Source organism: Chrysochloris asiatica, unplaced genomic scaffold, assembly GCF_000296735.1.
Source record: "Chrysochloris asiatica unplaced genomic scaffold, ChrAsi1.0 scaffold00019, whole genome shotgun sequence".
In the NCBI taxonomy this organism is placed as follows: Eukaryota; Metazoa; Chordata; class Mammalia; order Afrosoricida; family Chrysochloridae; genus Chrysochloris; species Chrysochloris asiatica.
Genome location: NW_006408537.1, coordinates 29471532 through 29497772, shown reverse-complemented (window position 1 = coordinate 29497772; position 26241 = coordinate 29471532). Strand labels below are relative to the sequence as shown.

The window sequence follows — 26241 nt, the reverse complement described above, 5'->3', positions numbered from 1 at the left end:
ATCCTTCCCACAACACTCTCTGCTTCACATCTGGATTCAATAATCCATTACAATGGCCACACAGAACTCACAGACAATCCCTATGATTATAGGGTTCTTTAGGGAAGTGAACAGGGTACAATTCAGGACCAGAAACAACTCAGGATACAGTAGTTTGTAGATCAGGAACACCTTTTCTCTGCAATAGTACAGAGTCTTGTCTTTGGCCTCTTAGCCATGTGGACCTCAGCCTCTGCCCTTTTTGGGCAAGTGTTACAAAGCTCCTTTAAGGCAGTCTGTAAATATCCAAAAGACACATCCTGCAAGTCAGCCTCCTGCCCATCGACACTCAGCTTTACCCTGTCCATGGACCAGGAAGCCTGCAGCTGCTCTGTCTTTCTATGCTGCTGCCTCTGCCACAGCCTCTGTGCTCTTCCTTCTTGCTGAGTCTGGGGTTGTCTGTTTCTGCTTTTGAGATGTCTCCTTTTAAACCTAGCAGGATGGCAAAATCAATCCTGGCGTTAAGAGTCCTATACATGATTCTACCCAATCATTTGGACTCCTGGAGTGGTGCTGTGAATTAGCACTGGATTGCGAACCACAAGTTCAGCAGTTCAAACCCACCAGCTTCTCCTTGGAAACCCTATACAAGTTCACTATTAGTTGGAACTGACTTGACGGCACTTAACAACAACAACAACAACCCAATCATGTGGTCAGAATTTTGATAGAAAAATCAGTGTCAAGTAAATTCAGGGTACCATACCTTCCTTTTAAAAAGAATTTGTATTGAAAAAACAAGTAGCTATATAACTGCCTCCTCAGAGATGCAGAATATAAGCAACTGAAAGAATTAACATTGGTTGGAAGCAGAACTATAGTATATTGCAGAGCTGATTGCATAACAAGGTCATGGATGAAAAAGTTATGGCTCAGGTTTGGCTGTCTCATCCAGGACCTGAAAGGAATCCTCCTCTGATTTTTAGTGACGTTCTTATTTTCATTTACCACACATTAAAGCACCCATAATACATAGTGAAATCTAAGAATCTAAGTTTCTTATTTGTTTTCTAAATGAAAACCTCTAAAATTCAGTTCCATGTAAAAAGTTCAAAGTTGATGCAAAGACTGGAGCTATTTCCTTGGTTCTTTAAGAGTTCATTGTAATTAGGGACCTAAATGGGAAGTCAGACAATAGTTTCTTTCTCATTGTACTTTCTGATTCATCATTATAGTTTTATGATTTATTTTACATGATTATGGAAAGTGAATCTGAAATATCTTCTGTGATGTGAAATCACAGTAAAATTAGTCAAAATACCCATCATTGTTCCAGGAACTGAAAGGATTATAGACATTGTAATAGGCAGACATAAGGCTTACAACAGGCAGTTCTGACTGGAAACTGGAAGACTTAGTCAAGAATTTAAAACAAATAAATGAAATTAACAGTATATTCTAATCAAAATAAAAATGATAAAGAGTTGAAGCCCAGTATTTAATGAAATTTTCTTTTAAAAGAGCCTTTAAATAAAATATTAGATACCAAGATGTAAAGTAGTAATTGTTAGGAAAGATCTGGTTTAGGTCTTTAGCCATGTGACCTTGGAATATTTCATTCACCACTCAAAACCTCAGGTTACCCATCAATTGTTGTTGTTAAGTGCCATTGAGTCAGGGTGATAATCATCACACCCCCCCCCTCCCCCCAGCCATCATCTCCCAGTGTTACTGTACAGATTAAATGGAAAATGTAAGTCAAACTCTTTGGGAACTGTAAAATACTTTATGTATGTAAGATACATCAAGAGGCAATAATTTATTAACTTTAGAACTTACATATGAAAATAGTGCTTTAGTAAATATTTCAGAGATTTTGATTTGCTGTGGGAAAGTTTTGAAATTTTAAGGGGCAGAAGCTGAAATTGCCGTAACTACCTTAGAGATGTAATCCAGCGAATAAAAGCACATGACATTACATCTGTAGCAATACCCAATATTTCTGAGAAGTTCGTCCTTTTCTTTTGGTAATTTGGAATTCGTATTCTCATGTGCTTTCTATAGGCTTTCAGCATAGATCACCCATAGCATATTATAAGGATAACCATTGGAGTTTTGATTCTTTACAGAATAGTAGACTTTTAGATTTATGAAAATGATCTTTTATAAAGACTATTTTAAAAATAACTTAATAGTTCTACTTTTGGCTGTACGTTTAATTCTGATAGTCCTTTTAATTAATTTTTTTCTGCTTTTAGAGAATTGAATTTATTTCTAGTCAGTTAAAATGTTTGATTCTAAAAACCAAAGCACTTATGGTTACAAAAAATTTGTTAGAATAGAAAATAACAGAATACATATTTTAATTTAAATCAAACACATTTTATTGGGCCACAATTTTTCTATGACAGATAAATAGCTAATTGTTGAGAAGGGGTATAGAATGTGTATCAGCTTGTATACATGTATGTGTATACACATACACATACGTACAAACGAAAATTAGGTCTAAGGGAGCCATTGTTGTTGTTGTTAGGTGCTGTTGAGTCGGTACCATCTCATAGTGACCCTGTGCACAATAGAACGACACACTGCCCGATCCTGGGCCAACCTCACAATTGTTTCCATGCTTGAGGCCATTGATGCTGTCACTTTTCCAATCCATCTCACTGGGGGTCTTCCTCTTTTTCTTAAAGCACAGGTAAACATCTTTCTGGTATTCTCTGCTTTCAGCGAAGACCCATCGGATGTCAGCAATGATATCCTTCGTTCCACATCCCCTTTGGAACCTCTGGAAGTTCTTTGCCAATGTATGCATGCAGTCGTTTCTGTATTGCCTTTAGTAAAACTTTATTCGCATGGGATATCAAAGATCTTGTCTAATGATTTCTGCATTCTTTTGAGACACCTCTCTTAGGAATGGGCACAAATATGGATCTCTCCCAATCAGTTGTCTTCCAAATTTCTTGGCATAGATGATGAGTGAGTTTCTCCAGTGCCATCTCACTTTCTTGAAATATTTCAGTTTTTATTCCATCAATTCCTGGTGCCTTGTTCTTTGCCAATTCCTTCAATGCACCTCAGTCTTCTTCCTTCAGTATCATTGGCTCTTGATCATATGCTATTTCTTGAAACAGTTGAACATCAACCATTTTCTTTTGGTACAGTGACTTTGTGTATTCCTTTTCCATCCTCTTTTGATGCTTTCTGCATCATTCAATATTTTGTTCCTTCAATAACAAACGTCGAGACTTGGATTTTTTCTTCAGTTCCCCCAGCTTGATAAATGCTAAGTTTGTTCTTCCTGTTTGGATTTCTGACTCCAGATCTTTGCACATTGTGTTGTAATATTTGACTTTGTCTTCTTGAGCTGACCTTTGACATTTTCTGTTTAGCTCTTGAACCTCCTCATTTCTTCCATGTGCTTTAGCATCTCTACATTGCAAAGCAAGTTTCAGTGTCTCTTCTGTAATCCATTTTGATCTTTTCCTTCTTTCTTGTCTTATAAATGACTTTTTGCTTTCTTCCTGTATAATGTTCTTGATGTCAGCCCACAACTCATCTGGTCTTCGGCTTTTAGTGCTTAAATGTATCAAATCTGTTCTTCAGATGGTCTCTAAATTCAGGTGAGATACATTCAATGTCATATTTTGGCTCTTGTGGACTTGTTTGGATTTTCTTCAGCTTCAGTCTGAATTTGCATATGAGCAATTGATGGTCTGTTCCACAATGTGCCCCTGGCCTTGTTTTGGTTGATGATATGGAGCTTTTCCACCGACTCTTTCCACAGATATAGTCAATTTGATTTCTATGTAATCCATCTGGTGAGGTCCATGTGTATAATTGTCTCATGTGCTGTAGGTATTTGAAATGAACAAATCATTGATTTTGCAAAATTCTATCATGTGAGCTCTAGCATCATTTCTATCACAAAGGCCATATTTTCCAACCACTGATCCTTTGTCTTTGTTTCCAACCTTTGCTTTCCAGTCACCAGTAATGTTCTAAATATATCTTGATTGAATATTTCATCAATTTCAGATTGAAGAAGTTGGTAGAATTCTTCTATTTCATCCTCACTGGCTTCAGTGGTTGGTGAGTAAATTTGAGTAATAGTGGTATTAACTGGTCTTCTCTGTATACGAATGGATATTATCCTATCACAGACAGCATTGTACTTCATGTAACACTATTCCTCTTCAATTTGTCATTCCCTGTGTAGTAAACCGTGTGATTGTCAGACTCAGAATGGCTAATACCAGTCCATTTCAGCTCACTAATGCCTAAGATGTTGATGTTTATGCATCCCATTTCTTTTTGGGCAATTTTCAATTTTCCTAGATTCATACTTCATACATTGCATGTTCTGATTATTAATGGATGCTTACAGCTCTTTCTCTCTACTTTGAGATGTGACCCATCAGTAAAGAAGGTTCCAAGGGTCCCAATTCATCATCATGGCGAATTCTACTTCATTTGCATCATGGTCAACTCTACTTTGAGAAGGCAGCGTTTCCCCAGTCACATTTTGAGTGCCTTCCAACCTGACGGGTTCATTTTCTGGCACTATATCTGACAGATATCTGGCACTATATCTGACTATATTTCTTTGTTATACATAAGGTTTTCAGTGACTAAATATTCGGAAGTAGTTAATCTCTCCTTCTTCCTAGTCTTTCTTCATCTGGAAGCTCATCTGAAACCTGTCCACCTTTAGTGATCCTGCTGGTATTTAAAATACCCATGACATAGCTTCCAGAATCATAGCAACTCACAAGCTACCACAGCACAACAAACTGACAGACGAGTGGTGGAAGGGAAATATGTTGTTGTTGTTAGGTGCCATCAAGTCAGTATCGACTCATGGAAACCCTGTGCACAACAGAACGAAAAACTGCCCAATCCTGGGCCAGCCACACAATTGTTGCCGCGCTTAAGCCCATTAATGCTGCCACTTTGCCAATCCATCTCGCTGGGGGATATAGAGGTAGTAAAAAAAACCCAAAATAACTCTATAATTTCACATTTCTTATGGAGGAAAGCTAGATAGCTTGTAATATTGCTTTGAAAAATAGTCAAATTTATAACTAAATTTTAATATCAGAATTGTTTTTACAGTAAAGCTCTTCACTGAAGCAAAGGATTACATAGAATTCTGCCAACCTGATTTTATTAACATATTTATCCCATTGCATTATGTGTGGTAAACTTGACAAATATGTGAAAGCACAGTTGTGACTAAATTAAAATAATAGATTTTTGCCCCTGGTAATTCCATTTCATTTTATTATATGAACTCAGCCAAATCCACATACCATATACAGGAATAGGATATGATGGTAAATGCAAGGAGTGGAAAGCCCAGAAATAGAGCCAGGCAACTACTTTTGAGGGCTGCTGTTATTCTAATCTGTTTTCCTCTTGGGAGAGGAGGTGGTAAGAGCAGACTCTGAAGGAATGTTTCATTTATCCAACGACATGGAGTCAGCTGGTAAGAGCATTCTGTAGGTTGGAAATTTGATAGATTACCTGAAGTGTATCGTAGCTGTCAATTCAAAAAGGGGAAAAAAACACAACAAACTTTCCCCCAATATTAGTGAGGTCTACAACCATCCCTAACTCGAATCTGTTTCCTAATGCTTTTTTGAAACACAGCCAGTGATCAGAAAATTCCCTCTTCTCTGCAAGCGAGATTTATTAGCATTGGCATTTGGGAAGCTCATGGTTGGCTCTAGTACTGTATGCAATAGAATCACAAAGGCAGAGTTTATTACTATTTCAGATACAGACTTCAGAGGAATATGAGTACTACTCATTAGGTTTGATTTACATTTTTTTTTTCTTTACTGTTGTTTTTAAAAGTAGATAGACCTACTGTAATTACTAAAACACTGCTGCCCCTGTGAATGCATCTGAAGTCTTGATAGACTCTTTGCTTGTCCACTATCAGTGCTCATAGACAGGAAAACTTGCTTTTTTTTTTATTAAATAAAGATAACCTCTAAATGAATACTGGCGGTTTTATTCAGAGACTTATCACAAATGAATGAAATTTTCAGTTAGGGAATAATAAGATTCTTTTTTCTTTGCCTTTTCATTTGGATTGCTGCTTTTTTTGGCTATGGAAAATATGATGTTTCAGAATTTTCTTTGTTTCAGTTGCTGTAGCAACTTGACAATGTCCTAGACATGAATGACTTCCTACAGATCAGACTGAGCTCCCTCAGTTGACATTTTGTTACAATGAGGTTTTTAGCACATCACAGGAATTCTGCATGATGCTGAGTAACATGGTAACTCTCCAAGATAGGCTGAACAAGGCTTCTGTGTCTTCCCAGATTCATTGCTATCTCATAATTTGAAAATTAATATGTTCTGAGTATAACAACTCTGACATTTCCAGGAAACCTTAGCATAATCACTGAACAGTAATTCATAGATCCTCTTACGTGAGCTAATCAGTCATCAGAGTGAAATCTAAATCAAATTGGAGAGGTAATGATTACTGTAGAAATCTTTTGTGCTCATCCAGACTTTGAAGTTGAGGATAATTTAATTATTAAGAGGTTTTTAAGAATGACGTATTTCTTTTAGTAGCTAAGTTAACTTATCAATAGTGAACTTTGTCCTTTGGAATGGTGGCTTTAACTCTGGTTGTAAATCAAGTGCATTTCAACATGAATGTTACCCAGAAGAGCAGGTCTTCTGTATTCTGCAGTGGAAAGTTGGATGACTTTTGAGCTGAGCTCTAACGGAAAATACAAATTGATTTAGAAAGGGGTTTACATTACATTTTCAATTTAACTTCTATTTTTGAAAGTGGTATGTGAAACTTAATGAAAACTGGCTGGAAAAATCTATAAGATGAAACAGTTGAATTTCATTATGATTAATTTTTCAGTTATCATCATTGGCTAATTCATGCTATAATTATATTTGAATTGGATGATAATTTGCTTTTCAGAAAGCAAATGGAAAAGGGCTAAGGAAACACAAGAAAGTTACCTCAATGAAGCATTAGTTCTTTGGCCTGGTATATGGAAAAAAGCACTGTAGAAATCAACCGTTTGTGAATGTTCAAATCATGACAAATACACCTGTCTAAATTACTTCCCACAGCAATAGCATAGAGATGCATGCAAGTAGGAAATATGCCTTTGGAAAATATGGGAACATGTTTTATAATCAGGAACAGAAGTGCTGAGTACCAAAATTTCAAAGCCTGATAGAATTTTGTATGTTCCAACTTATTATAGAGGTTGTTGTAGTCCTGGTTTGGTGCTGTGGGTTAATGCACCAGACTGCAAAGCTGTTTGAATTGCAAGGCGGCAGTTCAAGCTCACCAGCTGCTCCTTGGAAGCCCTATACAGGGCCTCTATGGGTCAGAATGGACTCGACAGCACTTAACAATACCTATATTAAGTCTAGGAGTCCTGGTATGGTGCTGTGAGCTAATGCATCAGACTGCAAAGTCGTTTGAATTGCAGGGTCGATGATTCAAGCTCACCAGCCACTCTTTGGAAACCCTATACAGGGTCGCTATGGGTCAGAATCGACTCAACAGCATGTAACAACAACAACAACATACTAGGTCTAACCTAGTATAACCGTTGAGAAGGAATCAAAGAAATACAAGTGAAGGCATACGAGTACCCTCAATACAGAAGATAACTTTTTTGAAATAAGTATCTAAAATTCTACTACCAAAGAAAAGTAATACAGAACATGCAGGAGTATAGTCCAGACATTCTGAAGACAGGCTCCATGAATTTAAATATTATGCAAAACAATGCCACTTATGAAAACACCTGAACAATGCCAAACACCCTCAAACATACACTTGCAAATTTTGAGACTGAGAGAGAGGAAGAGGTCAGGGAGGGAGGAGTCACTGCTAGAGCAGAAGTGGACCCAAAGAGTGGTAATGACAACATGACAAAAGGACTGCTGGTGTGTGTTTCTGTTCACTGCCACTATTTTTATGTCTCTTCTTTTAGAGGAATGGTCATCTTTCCTGGAGAGGACAGCAGACTGGTTTTCTGGCATTTTCACTTCCTTATCTTTCTCTCTTTCCTCCTTCCTTCCAGGTATTCTATACAGGACCTATTTCCCAAACCCTATCTAACCAAATCAAAACAAGCAATGTAATCTCTTCCTGAAGTCAATGATGTCAGAGGTTCCTTAGATTGAGTACAAAACTATAATTCAATATATTAAAGCACATTCCTGGCTGGGTAACACTTTGATGAACCCCATTAACAGGAAAATGTGATCAACACTTCAACTGAGTAGAATGTGTTGAGAGCCATTTCTGGATGAGGAAGGATGGAGGGGAGGAGAGAGCGGGAACCTCCTATATGTATTAAGGGGTGGAAAGGATGCGGCTACAAACTTAAGTCAACTTCTACGTTCTCTGAGTGTCAGTCTTGAGATTATTCAGCTAACTAAAGGGGTCATATGCCCAAATGCTCTATAAACCATTAAGCAGTCCTGCACATCACCATGTCCCATGACTTTGACCAATTTTGCAATGCCTATTTGTATATATGTGTCAGATTGCAAAGTGGTTTGAACCACAAGGTCAGTGGTTCAAGCTCACCAACTGCTCCTTGGAAACCCTGTACAGGGTCGCTATGCTTCAGAATAGACTTGATGGCACTCAACAACAACAGCGTTTGTATATAGCACTGTGGGATAAAGCACTGGGTCACAAGTTCAAACTCACCAGTCACTCCTTTGTTGTTGTTGTTGTTGTGTGCCGTGGAGTTGGTTCCAACTCATAACCACCCTGTACAGTGTTTCTGAGGCTGTAAATCTTTACGGGAGCAGAAAGCCTCATCTTTCTCCCGTGGAACAGTTGGTAGTTTCAAACTGCTGACCCTGAGTTTAGCAGCCTGATTTGTAACCACTGCGCTATCAGAGCTCCTTGGACATCCTATATAGGGTCGCTATGAGTCAGAACCAACTCCATGGCACTTGACAACAACAATATTTGTACATTGAGTCCTGGTGTGGTGCTGTAAGATAAACGTTTAGGATAACCCCAAGGTTAGTGTTTCAAATCCATGAGCCACTCCTTGGAGATCTATACAGGGTCACTATGAATCAGAACCGGTTTGATGGTACTTAACAATAAATAACAAGAACTCCTGATGTGGTGCTGTAGGGTCAGCATTGGACTACAAACTACAAGGTTGGTAGTTCAAACCCATTAGCTGCTCCTTGGCAACCTTATACAGGGTCGCTATGAGACAGAATAGACATGGTGTCACTAAACAACAACAACAAATATCTGTGTTGTGGAGTCCCTTTCCAAAATGAAGGCTAGTATAACAGTTCCTCCCAAGAAGAATTCAGGCACATTTTCAAACTCAATGCTTCACTGGGGCTCATAGAGGAGGAGAAGAAAAGAGGGAAATAAAGACGTGTGTGCATGTGTGTGTGTGTATGGGGGAGAGGAAAGAATTAAAGTAATTCTTTAAAATCTCTGGCTCTGGTAGTGTAGTGGCTATGAGTCAGGCTGTGAACCTTAAGGTTAGCAGTTTGAAACTACCAGCTGTTCTGCGAGAGAAAGATGAGGATTTCGTCTCCCGTAAAGATTTACAGCTTTAGAAACCCTGTACAGGGTTGGTATGAGTCGGAACCTACTCCATGGCACATAACCACCACCACCAAAACCTCTGGGGAGATTAAAAGCTCTTTAGAAAGTGCCAGTGCTTAGATCCCTCGCAGGTAATCCAATTTAGTTGATTTGGACAGAGCCTAGGCGTTGACTTTCCAGGTAGCTCTCTGGATCTGAACAGGTTGTTTTGAGGCTGAGGGGCTGCGGACCTCAGGAGCTGATGTGGTCTTCTGGTGGGCAGCTCAGCTGGTTGCTCACCTAGCCCCAAGACCAACTTGGCTACTTCCCAGCCTTCTTCCTGCCAACTCGACCACGGGTGCAATCCAGTTGCTTCATTTATTTGTAATTCTGCATTTGGCCAAAGTAAAATTCCATTTATAAAAAGTTGAAGGGTTATAGGTGTAATAAAATTTATTTATCATGAGTACATCATATTCTGAACATTCCTGAGTATAATGCAGCAAATATAATTCTCAACCCTCCTGTTTTATGAGAAAAAGTTTATTGATATATTTGACAATAGGACAAACTTAGTATTTAGGAATATTCTTATTGGGCTGATGGATATATAAAAAGCCATATGAAGCAGTTTACCTTTTTATCTTGCCCCCAGGATTGAGATGCCGTTCTCTTTTCTTTGGACCCCATATTTCTTTGAAGCTGAAAAGGAACTCTTTAATGCCAGGCTTGAAAATAATGTCTCTGTGCAGCCACAGGCAGAAGCTATAATCTCAGAGGATTTATTTTTTCTGTAATTGAGAACTTTCTCATTGTTTATTCCAATTAATGTTACTATGCTATCAGTTAGAATTGAAAAATCTTTTATAATTAACATTTCATTTGCATCTTGAACATCCTTTTGCAGAACTTTTTTTCAAAGAACTTTGATAAGCCTTTGTTTGCCAAGGTCTCTATTGCAATTTTACTAGTATTTTTTTGTAGCTTTATGTACCAAAGTATTAAAAGAGTTGATTAAAACACATGTAGAAAAACTTGTCTAGTGATCTAGACTTCTTTTGTTTTTAGTTCAGAAATGTTTTTGTGAATGCTTCAACCATAATTCTCTTCCTATTTTTTCTCACAGTGAAATCATTATCCTGTGTTTGTGAGATTGATGTCTGTTGTCATGGAAATAAACAATGTCTCAAACTCAGCATTGTAGGAAGTAGGGTAGAAAAATAGGCTGAGAGGCACACAACAACCTTTGGGAATACTAAAAAAAAACAGACATTATTTTCTTGGCAAATTACCAGTGTTAATTTGAAAGACAATTCCCACATTTTAGTTTTATCTTAAACTTTCTTTGGAACGTCATTAATGAGTATATGTTGCTGTTGTTGTTGTCTTTGAGTCCATTCTGACTCATAGCGACCATAGATAGGGCTTCCGAGGAGCTACTGGTGAGTTTTAACTGTGGACTTTAAGGTTCAAACTGACTTTGCAGTCAAGTGCTTATCCTATAGCACCCATTTTAATTTAAAGTCATTTTCAAGTATGATCATCAGCAATTCCTGACTGCAATTTAGTGAATTGAGAGAAGAGGCACATATGGGAAAAGGGTGTGTATCAAGCAAAGGAAAAATGTGTTGTACATTTAAAACTTAGAGACCAGTTGTTGGTATATCAACTATCAAAATAAGAAAAAAAAAAGATAAAAAACAGCCAAACTAAACCAACAACCAACCAAGGTTACTGAAAATATACTTTTATATTCATGCAAGCAATGAAAACATAAAGTTGTAAGTGTGGTTATTCAAGTAGCAAATACAGAGTTAAAAAAAAGACCTTAAAATGAGAATTAGCTTTAAGAACAAAGAGAAAAAAGTCAGTATGTTCTTAAAAATAAGTATTCTTGGTTGCAGTGAACTATGTAACTAATTTCCCTCCAGAGATGAGATGTCCTGTCAGCAGTTAAAGTTATTTATAATGGAGTTAGAATTTTCCAGTTGGACTTGGGGTCTGGTAGTATGCACAGCTCCTGTTTTATTTATTTTTTCCCTCTACATTCAACCATATATGATAGGCTTTTGTGTGCTTGTTTCTTTTTCATCCATTATTATCTTTACTTCTTGTGATAAAATTTAATTGTTTAATTATGTGTAGTTTTAAGACATTCTTTTTTACTCTCCAATTCAAGTATAATAATAATAGACCTCAGAATTCTTGTAGGAATGTTATATAACATTTGCTTGAGTATACAGTTAACTGGTGAAATATATGTTGTGGAAGCAAATAGTTTTATATTTATGTCATACTGTGACATAAGTCCTAATTAAGGTAGCCAATAAAAAGTGACCTATATATTTATCTTGCATTTAAAATATGGAAAGTAAGGGTTTTATTAGAAGACATCTGTGCCTCCTATTAAGTTGAGGTTTCCATATTTTCCATTTGGCTTTTTTAAAAAAATGAAAGATCCAAAATTTAGTAGCAGACTTTTTCGATCAACTAAAACAAATGGTGTGTTTGTTTTGATGACTAATTGCTTTTACGTTTTCCAGAAGAATTGGTGGTTTTTAGTTTCATTAGAATTAAATTACATTGAAAGTTTTCACTCTGCCTTTTTCATGTTGTTGTTGTTGTTAAGTGCCATAGTAGATGCAAATTAAAATATTCACTAAAAAACTATTATTGCAATTAAAGTTTGCAAGTGGTATGAAATTTTTGCAGTTATTGTAAATGACACATTGAAATTGAGCTTATTTAAATTAATTAGAGAGGAAAGGATTATGATAAAGAAATAAAGGTCCTTATAAACAATGGGCTGTGTTACAAGAGAGACTGAGATGTGGAAAATGTTAGGATATATATGCATTAGTTCTCCTTCAGTAAATATTTTTTGAGGCATGTATCTTTTCAAAATTTGAATGTTCTTGCTATGAAGGACTTTACAATCTGTGGGGGCAAGGACGGTAGGTAAGAATTATATATAATTTTGAATATTATTTCATCAGTATAACAGAATAGAGTGTCTAAGGAAGAAGCAATAGTTTAGAAATGGACAATTTTAGACATGTTGAGTTTGAGCAAGTCAGATTGGTATCAGAATGAATAAAAATGTACATACCTATTAGGTATTTTCTTCCATTGATTCCTCTTTCCTTTCTATTGTAGAACGAGGTTCACCTCAAGATTTAATCACTAAAGACATCACTGACACATCAGTTGGGGCTTACTGGACATCTGCTCCAGGAATGGTTCGTGGTTACAGGGTCTCATGGAAATCGCTTTATGATGATGTTGATACTGGAGAGAAAAGTCTTCCTGGAGATTCAATTCACACTGTGATAGAAAACCTTCAACCAGAGACCAAATACAAAATTTCAGTATTTGCAACATATACCAGTGGAGAAGGAGAACCTTTGACTGGAGAAACCACAACTGAAAGTAGGTAACATGATGGATATTTATTGGGATCTTACCACCACTATTGTTGTTAAGTGCCATTGAGTTAGTTCTGACTCATAGCCTCCCTGTATGGGGTTTCTCAGGATCAGCTAGTGGGTTTGAACCACTCACCTTGTGGTTAGCAGTATAGAGATTATCTTACAGTGCCACACCAGGACTCCTTGCTACTTAATAGCTATCAGGTCAAGTGACAAAGTCATTTGGTTTCTTTATTTAAATGAAGACAGAACGTTTAAGACATTTAAAGAACATGACTTAAATTCAGATTAGTTTAATAGCTAAAATTTTATCAAATTTAAAAATATTGAATCCATTCCAACTGCTTTTATTTCTTTTTTTTTATAATGTGGTAGAATGATTGGCCAGACAGGAGTTGCAACTACTGAAAAGATCAGGGGTTGAGTCAAAGGGAACTCAGGCAAATTTATAGCATTTGACTGTATGGAAATTACCCTGCTTTGAACCTCAGTTCTAAATCTGTAAAATGGGAATAATCTTGTCTCTTAGAGGATTAAATTAAATTAACTGTTGTTGTTGTTGTTGTTGTTAAGTGCCATCTAGTAGGTTCCGACCCATAGGGACCCTGTACAGGGTTTCTGAGGGTTAAATCTTTACGGGAGTAGAAAGCCTCATCTTTCTCCCGTGGAGCGGCTGGTAGTTTCGAACCGATGACCTTAAGGTTCGCAGCCCGATTTGTAACCACTATGCTACCAGAGCTCCTGTAAAAAAAAAAAAAAAAAGCCTAGTGACTTAGAGCTGATTGATTGTCCTTGCTGTGAAGTGCTGTCGAGTCAGTTCCGACCCATAGCGACCCTGTATAGGATTTTCAAGGAGCAGCTGTTGAGCTTGAACTGCCGACCTTGTAGTTCAAATGGATTTGCAGTCTGGCGCATTAACCCACAGTGCCGCACCAGGACTGATTGATGAGTGAGTGGCTAATTGAGACTATGAATGACTAGTTTGCACACAGGACTAATTCTATATTTTTTACTTTATTTCTTGCAGATAATTGCAAGCAATCTTGCATCATTTATTATCACCTGGCTACTAAAGAATATGTCATGATTTCTTAATTCTATATTTTAAAAAGTTCCTTGCTAAGCAGGAATATTTTTAAGCGTTTATAGGAGAAACTTTATTCATTTTTTGGTGGGGGAAGGATTTTACAAACAATTAGGAAAGAGCACACTAAGTAAAAATAGGGTAGTCCTGTTTCCTTATATTAAAAAGAAATGGGGAAAATTGATTTTTCTTTGGCAAAGGTGGAGAGAAGGAGGTGCCAGGAACAATTTTATTTATGGCCTATATTTAATTTTAGTTGTCTTAAAGTAAAATTGTTTTGGTTGAATTGTCTGAAGAATTCATTTTCTCATCATTGGCAAGATCAGTTGAATATGTCTGAGTTTAAATTGATATCAAAATTAATTGTTCTTGTTGTTAAGTGCCATCAAGTCATTTCCGACTCATAGTGGCCCTGTCTAGGTTTTCCGTGGAGTAGCTGATGAGTTTGAACCGCTGATTTTATGATTCAAACGGACCTTGAGGTCTAGTGCATATCCTACAGTGATATACCAGGACTCTTGATTTTTAAAATTGAACTCTTGGTGACCCTACATGTGCAGAGTAGAACTGCACTCTGCAGGGGTTTCCTGGCTGTGTGACCTTTTGGAAGCAGATAGCTTGGTTTCCTTTTTCTGAATAGCCAACCTTTCAGTTAGTAGTCAAGCACCTAACCTACAATTTCATAGGAAATTAAAAATTTTGAAAATACATATTTCTCAGACATTCACATGATTGGTTTCCATGGTAGTAAAATGAAATCTTGTATCTGTTCTGTATTGGCTGATACAGTTTAAGGGTTCTCTATTTAATACTTTTCTCATTCTGGCTGAAATTAACTTCTTGTAAAGAGAAACCAAGTTTGTAAACTTATATGGCACATATAGTTAATTTGGAGTCCTGGTGTGGCGCTGTGGGTTAATGTGCTATGGACCCTATGCAGGGTTGCTATGGGTCAGAACTGACCCATGGCACTTCACAACAATACTTAATTTAGTTTGTAAGAGTAAAGATACAATTCAAGTTGTTGAGAAATTATATGTTTTTCGAAAAATTCTCCATATGTCTTCTTTCAAAATATTTGAACCTTCAGATAATTTTTGGGATGGAAATATCCACAGCAGATGTGGTTTAGCCCTGAACAAGTATCTTGACAGAAAACTTTAATTATCATTTCTTGGACACTGAGCTAAGAAATTTTCAGATTTTTTTTGGCTGATTAACTTAAAGGTTAATGAACAGAAAAGCCTCTTTTGAACTAGGAGTAGACTTGTCAGGAATGAAATGTTCATTAAAATTTTTTTTTTTTTTTTTACTTTTTATTGTGAGTTAAGTGAAGGTTTACAGAAGTGATCATCAGCCTTACATGCAACAAACAATACATACTTTGTTTCATCTCAATGATTGCAAACTCCTCTGTGGAACAACACTCACACTCCTCTCTCTGGCTCCCACTTCCCTTCTCCCTATCTTCCTATCCCTTCTTGCCACTGTCCCCAGGTACATATGGTTCTCATGATTCCAAACAATTGACAGTTCATCATAGTGAGCATAGGATACTAGTGTTTTTGTTTCCCCTATATACTCATTTACAGCTTGGCTGAAAGTTGTTCTTCCTATATACCGATCTATTGCTTGGCTGATCTGAAGGGTGGTCAAGGACCATAATCTCAGGTTGCTCCAATTTTTTTCTGACCTGTAAACCTGGTCTTTTTCTAAAATTAAAAAAAAAAAAAATTGACTTTTGTTCCACACATTATCCAGGACCTTCTAATGTGTTCCTGTTCAGCGCAGTTGGTAGTGGTAGCTGGGCACCATCTAGTTCTTCTGGTCTCAGATTTGTGGAAACTGATGTTCATATGTTCCATTAGTCTGTTAGTCAAGTTGATTCCAAGCATCTTCAATTCTAATCACTCTTTCTTCCACACATGGAGTTATAGTGAGTATGATAACTACTCCAACTTCTTAAAAAAATGAGAGAAAACATACACCCTTCTTTGTTCTACTGTTGTTTTGTTGTTGTGTCTTACTTTAGTTTTCATTGTGGAATGTAAAAAGAGATCTGGGTCAGTCCTGGTATTTAGGCAGTATGTATAACTCAGCAATGTTACTGGGTTATGCTCTTAGATTTTCTGTTTCCAAGGAGACATTTTGCAAACAGTTTCAGAATTTCTTTTACCTGAAACTCAGGGATATGCAGACTGTTGATACTATGAAAACCATGGATGTGTCAGCAGTTGAGAAAGTTTCTATTCCTCCTCTAATTTATGACAACTGTTTTAGCAGTTGTGTAGTAGACATTTGAAAGCATCCTGTGAAAGTTAGTAAGGCATGGAAAGAACTTAAATGTGGTTGCATGTTGTAGCATTTGTTATCATGTGGTAACCGATCAATGAACTGAAAAATCTTGCCTTTTAGTTATGGGACGTCAATGAGCCCTTCCCCCCCCCCCCCCCCCCCCCCCCCCCCCCCCCCCATGATCCTTTCATGTGAATCTTTCCCTGACCTAGTTTCTTCACACATCTACACTGTGTAATACTCAGCTGAAGACTCCAGGGGAACCTCAGTGACACTCTTTCCTCTAGAGTATTCTGTGCTGCAAACTCTAATTGCCTGGGATTTCCTAGATTTACCACACCATCTCCTCAACACAGGGCAACCACCAAGCTCTGTCTGGATTTCCCCATTCCTGTACTGGGACCCCCAAACTCTCTCTAAGCAATAGGTTAATGCATTTATAGGGCTCATATAATTTATTTTTCATTGTTCTATATTGCTTGATGTCTATTTTAGTTAAGGAGCTCTGGTAGCGTAGTGGTTACAAATCGGGCTGCGAACCTCAAGGTCAGCAGCTCGAAACTACCAGCTGTTCCGCAGGAGAAAGATGAGGCTTTCTGCTCCCGTAAAGATTTACAGCCTCGGAAACCCTGTACAGGGTCACTATGGGTCAGTTCTGACTCCACGGCACATAACCACCACCACCACCATAACAGAAATACCACAAGTGGGTGGCCTTATCAAATAGTGATTTATTTTCTCATAGTTTTTGTTGTTGTTACGTGTTGTTGACTCAGCTTTGACATATCGACTCTGTATGGGACTTCCAAGGAGCAGCTGGTGACTTTGAACCACCAGCCTTGCAACTCAAAGTGACCTTGAGATCGAGTGCTTATCCTATGGCCTCACACTAGGACTCTCATAGTTTAGGTTAGAAATCTGAATCTGGGGTTATGGCTCTAGGCTTTCTGTCTCCAGGTTCTGGTAAAAGTTCCTTGCCTCTTAATGACTTTTTGCTTCTGGGTGATCTTCATGTTACTTGGCATCTCTCTTCCCTCATCTCTACTTCTAGCTTGTGTTTAATCTCTTTTATATCTCAAAAAGAGATTTACTCAACAAAACCCTACACCAATCCAGTCTAATTAGCATAACAAAGAGAACAGACTCCCAGATGGGATTATAGCCACAGCCATAGAGGTTAGGATACACAACATGTGGTTTTGTGGGGTATAATTCAATCTAGTGCAATTTCCAATATCTTAAAAATGTTTCTTATAACTTGTCTAATTTTTAGGTGGTCTTTACCCATTTTGGACATGAAGATTTATTTCAAACTCAGGAAAGAGTCTTTATAATGTTTCTTTTACCTTAGTTTCTTTCTATAGAGAAATGCTAGGATTTTTGAATGCTAAAATTATTGAAGTGAAGACAATGTTCTTGAATATCAATTCTGATGATGTTTAAAGAAAAAGATGTTGTTGTTCATTTGTGGATGTTTGATGACCTGTTTCTGAGATTTTACTACTTAATGATTGTGAAATAATAGTCAATGATAATCCAGTCAATAATGTTGATGATATAATGATCAAACATTACCCACATATTATACTTACTAAAATTCTCAGCTCATACCAATTTACCTTTCAAATCTTTCAGATATTTTTATGTCTTAACATTTTCTATTCCTTTCTAGCTGTTGTCTTACATGTACATGGTAGTCATAAGGAATTGCATTAACTATAAGGAGCTCTGGTAGCGTAGTGGTTACGAATCGGGCTGCGAACCTTAAGGTCAGTGGTTCGAAACTACCAGCCGCTCCGTGGGAGAAAGATGAGGCTTTCTACTCCCGTAAGGGTTTACACCCTCGGAAACCCTGTACAGGGTCGCTATGGGTCGGCTCCGACTCGAAGGCACTTAACAACAACAACAACAACATAGCCACTCTAGCTAGTCATTTATGGATCACAGCTTCTTTTGAAAAGATCCCATTAAAATTTCTAATCTTGCATTCATCGTTTTTAGTATTCCCCACAGAATTGTTGGTAGGAGATTTTTTTTTTTTTTTTTACAGATGAAAAGCAATTTAATAAAAATTCTACAAATTCATTTCTGGAAATGGATGTTTTCTTTTCTAAAGTCTTTGGAATGCAAATAGGAAATTCCTACAAAATGAACTTTCATTTTTATAGACATTAGCGCGAAGGTCAGCAATTCAAACACACCAGCCACTCCTTGGAAACCCTATATAGAGTCACTCTGAGTTAGAACCAACTTGATGACACTTAACAACAGCCAGATAAACAGAAAACATTTTAGTCAGATCTTACTGAGATTACATTCGTGTATCATCATGAATTTAAGAGAAATTATAGAGCTAATCAAGAGAACAGACATATACTTAGGAAACCACTGGCAGTTTCTTTTCATATAAATATGGAGTTCGTTGTTGTTAGGCGCTGTCGAGTCAGTACCAACTCACAGCAATCCAGTATAGTGTTTCCGAGAAGCGACTGGTAAGTTTGAACTGCCGACCTTGTGGTTCAAATCGACTTTACAGCCCTATGCTTACCCTACATAGCTACTCCAGAAGTCCAATGAGAAGGTGGTGCTGGTGGTTATGTGCTGTGGAGTCGGTTCCGACCCATAGTGACCCTGTACAGGATTGCCGAGGCTGTAAATCTTTACAGGAGCAGAAAGCCTCATTTTTACAGCTACATATTTAGTAGCGTAGTGGTTACTAACTGGGCTACTGACTTCAAAGTCCGCAGTTCGAAACTGCCAGCTGTTCTGTGGGAGAAAGATGAGACGTTGACCTCTTATAAAGATTTACAGCCTCCGAAACCCTGTGCAGGGTCACTATAAGTCGAAACCGACTCCACAGTACTTAACAACAATGTCATTAAACATGGTATCTAAATTTTTCTTTTATCACACAGTATCCCAAGATTCTAAAACCTTGAAAGTGGATGAAGAAACAGAAAACACGATGCGAATTACTTGGAAACCATCACCTGGGAAAGTCGTGAACTACCGAGTTGTATACCGCCCTCGTGGGGGAGGGAGACAAATGGTTGCTAAGGTTCCACCCACAGTCACCTCAACAATGTTAAAGCGACTTCAGCCCCAGACTACATATGACATCACAGTGCTTCCAATTTATAAGACAGGAGAAGGAAAGCTTAGGCAAGGCTCAGGAACAACAGGTACAAAATGAATTTTAAAGAGGGTGTAATGCGTTAAAGTAAAGTTTTAATGTATCTACTTTATTTGAAAATATTTGAAGCTGATTCTGTAATAAACTATGCTCTAATTATTACATAGAATTTCTAATAAGTATATTATTTTTACCAATCCAGTTCCTGGTAAAAGTGATTTTACATATTAATCTTATAATGCTAATCTGATTCTCTGAATTTTGAGAATTATTTGCATTTCCACTTGGAATTTTTATTCTATTATCAGAATCTTATTGGCTATGACATCTTCTGCCATAAGTCTTAACTCTAATTACAAATATTCATTTTGAACTATTATATTTGTCATGAATACTGTATATATCACAGTTACTTCTATTTAGGTTTATTTTTACAGGCGCTCATAAGAAACCCTAAAAACCAATCATTTGGATATTTTTTCTTAATTTTTAAAAAACATTTACAGCTTCTCGATTCAAGTCACCCAGAAACCTCAAAACATCTGATCCAACAATGTCAAGCTTCCGAGTGACGTGGGAGCCGGCCCCTGGAGAAGTGAAGGGTTATAAAGTCACATTTCACCCCACTGGGGATGACAGACGACTGGGGGAGTTAGTGGTTGGACCTTATGACAACACAGTTGTTTTGGAGGAACTTAGGTAGGAATTAACTATATTCAAATTATGTTAAACAAGTGAATCAATTATGTAAAGTAGTAGGCCTTACACAAGATTCATTCTAATGCCATTTGTCAGCAGAGTGTTTAAAACCAGCTGAAGTTACTTTCGTATGCTTGGTGGAGTTGAGGTTAAATTTTTTAAAAAATTTAAAAATATTTTTTAATGATCAAGAATGGCCTCTTTGCAACAATACTGTGCAATGAACAAAAACAAAAACACCCATAACATACAATTTCATGAAAGCATGCTCCTAGCCAGCCATGTAGTAACACAGAAGTTCCTAGACCTCTTAGAAAGCCCAGGTGACTCACACTGAGATCCTCACTGTGAATCCTCATCCAGTGTGAGGCATGGGAAAGAGAGGACAGGACTCTGTATGGGTGCCAGTTGACAGGGGAGGGTAAGGGTGAGTTGCTTAAAGGTCTTGGCTTCAAGTCTGTGCACTGGAAAACAAGGAAGTTTGAGTTTGAATTCATTACTGAAAACGAAAAATTAATTGCATTGCATTTGGGAAGTTTGTTTAACCACTCATCTAACAATACTGAAATGTATATAAATGATAGAAATTTTCTTTTACCAAGGGGCAAAACCAAAAAAAAAACCCCAAACCCAAACCCATTGCCTTCTAGTAGAATTTGACTCTGGGGACCCTATAGGACAGAGGAACTGCTACATAGAGTTTCCAAGTATGCAGTCTGTATGGAAGCAGACTGCCACATCACAGAGTAGCTTGGTGTGCTTTTGGCTAGTAGTCAGTGTGCCACCAGAGCTCCTGACTAGGGGATGGGGATAGAGGGTAAAATGTATTGAGGTTACTATGTGTCAGGCATTGTGCAAGTTGCCGTATGTTACTTTACAAGGTACCACATTGACATTGTTTTCTTAAAGTCCTTTGCTTAAAAACAATGAGAGTAGAGAACCTGATTCTTCCCTGGCTGAGTGGCATGGTAGGGGTGCAGCATCATAGAAAAGGCAGGCTAGAAATCAGTGCTGGGAACCCATAGTATTCTCTGAAATGCATGGTGGGAGTTACATTCTTCTCTTCCAGTGTTATACATTACAACTCCTTCTGAGTAAACGATAGTAAATCAAGAACATGTCTTAAAACAATGCTACAATTTGAGCCAATTATACACACAGACTATATGTTTTAACATTTTAGGGCAGGTACCACCTATAAAGTAAATGTTTTTGGAATGTTTGATGGAGGAGAAAGTTCACCACTCGTTGGACAAGAAATGACAACGCTTTCTGACACAACTGTAATGCCAATTTTATCCTCTGGTAAGAAATTGAATTACATTCCCCTAGGAATATTCAAGATTATGAAAGTACTGCAAATGTCAACTTTTAGGTTAGTTATACAATGAAAAGTGACGATAAAGATGAAACTAAAGTTTATTTAAATGATTTGCATATTGAAAAAATAAATAAATAAAAGCTTCTTCAAGCATCCAGACAGGCATACTTTAAAGAGTGTATTTCAGGCTTCTTTTGTCAACATTGCATTAGTACAGTATTGTTTCAAGATGAGTTCTTACTAAGGGTAGATAATGTGCATTTTGAATCTTTTTAGTGGCTAAAATTCAGTTTTCCTTCATAAAAGTAACTGAAAAAATGATGTATTTGGGCTGTGCGAGGAGATTTAGAATACATAAATAGGTGGGAAACTGTGGCTAAATAAATGGTAATATAAGTCTCATAGATTTTTTTTGTTTCTGCCATGATTGCAGCCTTGATGTACATGAAGGTAGTTTTAACATTCTTGGTGGAAGTGGTAGACAGAGTTTACTTGTAAATATTTTTCATCATTTGATAAAAATGAGTAGATCTGGTCAGAGGAGCAAGCTTGAAAGTTTTAGGGGCTTGAATAGTCTTTGGGGATCCCCCATTCTGTTTTGGTATGTAGTACATGAATGACAAGTTTTTAATATGAAGATTATTGCCTAATTTTTTTAATGAATTTCTTTTGTTTGTTTCTATAATATGATGAACAGATACTAACATGGCAAGAAATTGGAAAACATGTAGCTGTTAGCATAAACTTCTGGAAAAGACAGCATTTAAAAAAAATGAATATGAATAAAAGAAATGAAAGAGTCGAATCTTGCTGTTTTGGAGTAATGTTCCATTGTTTCTCCTATGATGATATTAACTAACTTATATTTTTATTTTGTAGCTTGTGCACTGAGGATATTGGGATTATTCTCTTTCTAAAGCATTCTAGCTTTGTATCAATGTTTGTGTTGTCTCTATATTTCTCAACTTATATATTTGTATGCATACTTTTCTCCTAAATTGTGTTCCTTCTTTCTTGATTTTTTAAATGTGTGTGCAAACTTCATTATTTATATTTACCTGATGGTTATACATAGTAGATGATAGAGTCAAACAACTAATTTAATGAGACATAATACTGCATCAAATTTTAACAATGTATCTTTGCTTCACAAAATTTAATTTGAGGTCTTGTATCTAATCCTTTATAATATATGTAATAGTTTAATTATTAAAAAAAAAACATTTTTGACTCCATAATAGATTTTCTAGTTTATAAGGGAGCTTCAAAAAGTTTGTGGAAAAATGGAGTTAGAAGATAATGGAATTTTTCCATGAACTTTTTGAAGCACTCTCATTTATCTTTTATCAGTCCTCAATCTTGTTGGCTAATGACTAGTAAGGATTGCATTAACTTGTATTAAAATTATGATGCCTAATAGAGTCTCCCTTATGCATTGCAGCTGTTGGTTTTATGAGCCCATCCTAATTTGTGATGATGTTTAATTAAAGTCTTCATGTTCTGTGAATGTGAGCAGGGAATATAGTCAAGATGAAGGAAAGATTTACCAATGAAATAATCATTGGAGGAATTGATCATTGCTCATTAGACTGTTGTTTAATTTTAATAAACCATATGGACATATTTTCAGAATCTTGTGTTCCAAATCACTGATCTACAGAACTAAAACAGCTTAGAAACATTGAGTATAATATTGGGATGCCAGGAGAAGAAGGAATGAGGATAGTGGCAGAGGTGTGGTTAGAAAGTAGCCCTGCCAACAATATTCCCCTTACTCTGCCTATCTGTCTCATGATTGCCATGTCAGGGATGGAATGCCTCACCAGAGCTGAAGCAGACATTGTACTACTGGTGGATGGATCATGGAGCATTGGTCGTGCAAACTTTAGAACTGTGAGGAGTTTCATTTCTCGTATTGTGGAAGTCTTTGACATTGGCCCGAAAAGAGTACAAATTGGTAGGTTCTGACAATATTGAAGACATTAAAGTCAGTTTCATTATGATTGTATCTTTTATGTATGCTAATGCCAATGCTGTTATTTTAGCCCTTGCTCAGTATAGTGGAGACCCCAGGACAGAGTGGCAGTTAAATGCTCACAGAGACAAGAAGAGCTTGTTGCAAGCTGTGGCAAACTTACCGTACAAAGGAGGCAATACTCTAACAGGTAAGGAAGGATGAGCTGGTACCCCAGAGGTTCCTCCATTTGGTGGCTGAGTAGTGACATGAGTGCTTCTCTTTTTAAAATCCCTCTAGGCATGGCTTTAAACTTCATTCGCCAACAGAGCTTCAAGACTCATGCTGGTATGAGGCCTCGAGCTCGAAAAATTGGTGTTCTAATCACTGATGGAAAATCACAAGATGATGTAGAGGCGCCTTCAAAGAAACTCAGGGATGAAGGCGTGGAGCTGTTTGCTGTTGGTAAGCACTAAAAAGTGTTGCAATATCCCTGGAGTTACAAATGTGCTAAGGCTATTTTTGTTGTTAAAAATATTATTCAAAACATGAAAAAACCCAAACCCTACACTTTCCCTATCACACAGTTTATCAAAGCTATGTGCCAGGAATTTAAATCATTTTATTTTGTTCTTGTAATAAAAAAAAACTACATGGTGTTTTGGATGAAAAGCAATAGATCAAGAGGAAAAATGTCCTACTAATAGGATACAGAAAAATTCCTCTTTTGTTTTGATATCATTGTTATCAAAAATGATATCCATTTTTGTCTTCTGAAAAGATACTTTTTTTAAAAAAATGGAAAATTGGTGCTAGAAGCATTTTCAAGTTAATTTAGAATAGCTTTCAATTTATATCTTTTTATTTGTTTGTATTTTATAATTAAGTATTATTGAGGAAAGGAATATGTGTGTCTTAGTTAATATAGAATAACATGAGGGTGACCACTGAAACATTTGTTTCATCCTATTACTTTTTTCCCCAAGAATTGCTTTAATTTGTGAACATCCATCTTTCAAGGTATTAAAAATGCTGATGAAGTTGAGTTAAAGATGATTGCAACTGATCCGGATGATACCCATGCTTATAATGTGGCTGATTTTGAGTCACTGTCTAAGATCGTGGATGACCTCACCATTAATTTGTGTAACAGTGTCAAAGGCCCAGGTATGTTTAACCCAGAGTTTCTCATCCTGGAAGCTGTTGATATTTTGGACTAGAGAATTTTTTTATGTGGGAGGGAGAGGGAGACTAGCCTGTAAATTACTGATCTCTACCCACTGGATTTCAGGAACATTTCCTGGGGTTGTAATAACTGTAAATCTTTAGATGTTGATAAATATCCTATGGAGGAGGGGGTCAAAATTGTCCTCAGTTGAGAAACACTAATTTAGTTCTTGATTTTTTTCCCACTGATTTGTTTCTTGGGTTATCACCAACCTAGCAAATTATTTGTAGCGTGAGAATACATTTAGTTTACATGTGCCTGCACCTCCGCCTCTCTCCACTTGTATCCAAATTTCCTGAAAAAATGGAATGAAAAGATAACAGAATTTTTCCAGGAATATTTGAAGATCCCTCTTATAAATGGAGGGAGAGAGAGAGAGAAATGCTTCTCCCCACACCCACCGGTGTATATCTAGTGGTGGTGGTGTATATAATATGAATTGGAATCACAGGGAGGACTTATCTCAATTTTTTTTTTTCCCTCAAGTATATTAGTGTTGTTGTTAAGTGCTGTTGAGTCTGTTCTGACTCATAGCAACACTATATAGGGTTTCTGAGGAGTAGCTGGTGGATTGGAATCACCAATGTTGCATTTAGCAGTCCAGTGCTTATCCTATAGCACCACACCAAGACTCCAGTATAGTTGATACCACTGATTCTTTACATTGGCCACCCCTGTATATAAAGAGAATTTATAATTTTTATAATAGGAGAATATTGTTATTGTTGTTGTTGATAAGTGCCATTAAGTTTGTTCCAACCCATATCGACCCTGTATAGGGTTTCTGAGGAGCTGCTTGGGAGTTTGAACCACTAACCTTGCAGTTCAAACTGATCTTGTGGTCTAGTAGTGCATTAACTCACAGTGCCACACTAGGATTCTGAGAAATTGAGAGAGAAGTTAAATTACTTATTCAGGATTAGATGTAAATATCAGGTTTAAGATATTTATAGGAATCTTTGAAAAATGTAGCATTGGATAAGGAATTAATATTCAATAATAAATCTTGGTGTGGTGCAGTGGGCTAACGCGTCAGGCTGTAAAGTCATTTGAACTGCAAGGTTGATGGTTCAAGCTCACCAGCTGCTCCTTGGAAACCCTGTACAGGGTTGCTATGGGTCAGAATTGACATGATGGCACTTCACAACAACAACAATAATAAATTATAGACCTGAATTTGTAATGACGGTGAGTGTTGCTTTGGGATTATTTTCCATTAAGATCATAGAAGAAGATATAGTAAGCACCAAAACTGAAGACTTAAAAAATTAATTTTAAAAACTGTGGTCTTTATTGTTGTTATTGTTAATTGTTGTCAAGTTGGCTCCGACTCATAACGATCCTGTAGAGGGTTTCTGAGGCTGTAAATATTTGCAGGAGCAAAATGTCTCATCATTCCCTACGGAGCAGCTGGTGGCCTAGAACCATTAGCCTCATGATTCACAGCCCAGTGCTTATCATATAGAACATATATACTTTAAGTATATGCCTATTATGGAAAAGACAAACCTTAAATACATGTATATTATGGCAAAACCTA

The 26241-nt window shown here is 37.0% G+C and overlaps 1 protein-coding gene across 1 annotated transcript in view; it reads left to right on the top strand.

Annotated features, from left to right (window-relative positions):
• Positions 1–26241, top strand: part of COL12A1 (collagen, type XII, alpha 1) — a 138434-nt gene that overhangs the window by 38296 nt on the left and 73897 nt on the right. The window contains exons 16-23 of the mRNA XM_006835792.1: positions 12716–12988; positions 19282–19548; positions 20006–20198; positions 21382–21503; positions 23327–23476; positions 23565–23684; positions 23774–23938; positions 24494–24640. Of these exons, the coding sequence (XP_006835855.1) occupies positions 12716–12988; positions 19282–19548; positions 20006–20198; positions 21382–21503; positions 23327–23476; positions 23565–23684; positions 23774–23938; positions 24494–24640 (1437 nt within the window). The remainder of the gene's footprint in view (positions 1–12715; positions 12989–19281; positions 19549–20005; positions 20199–21381; positions 21504–23326; positions 23477–23564; positions 23685–23773; positions 23939–24493; positions 24641–26241) is intronic.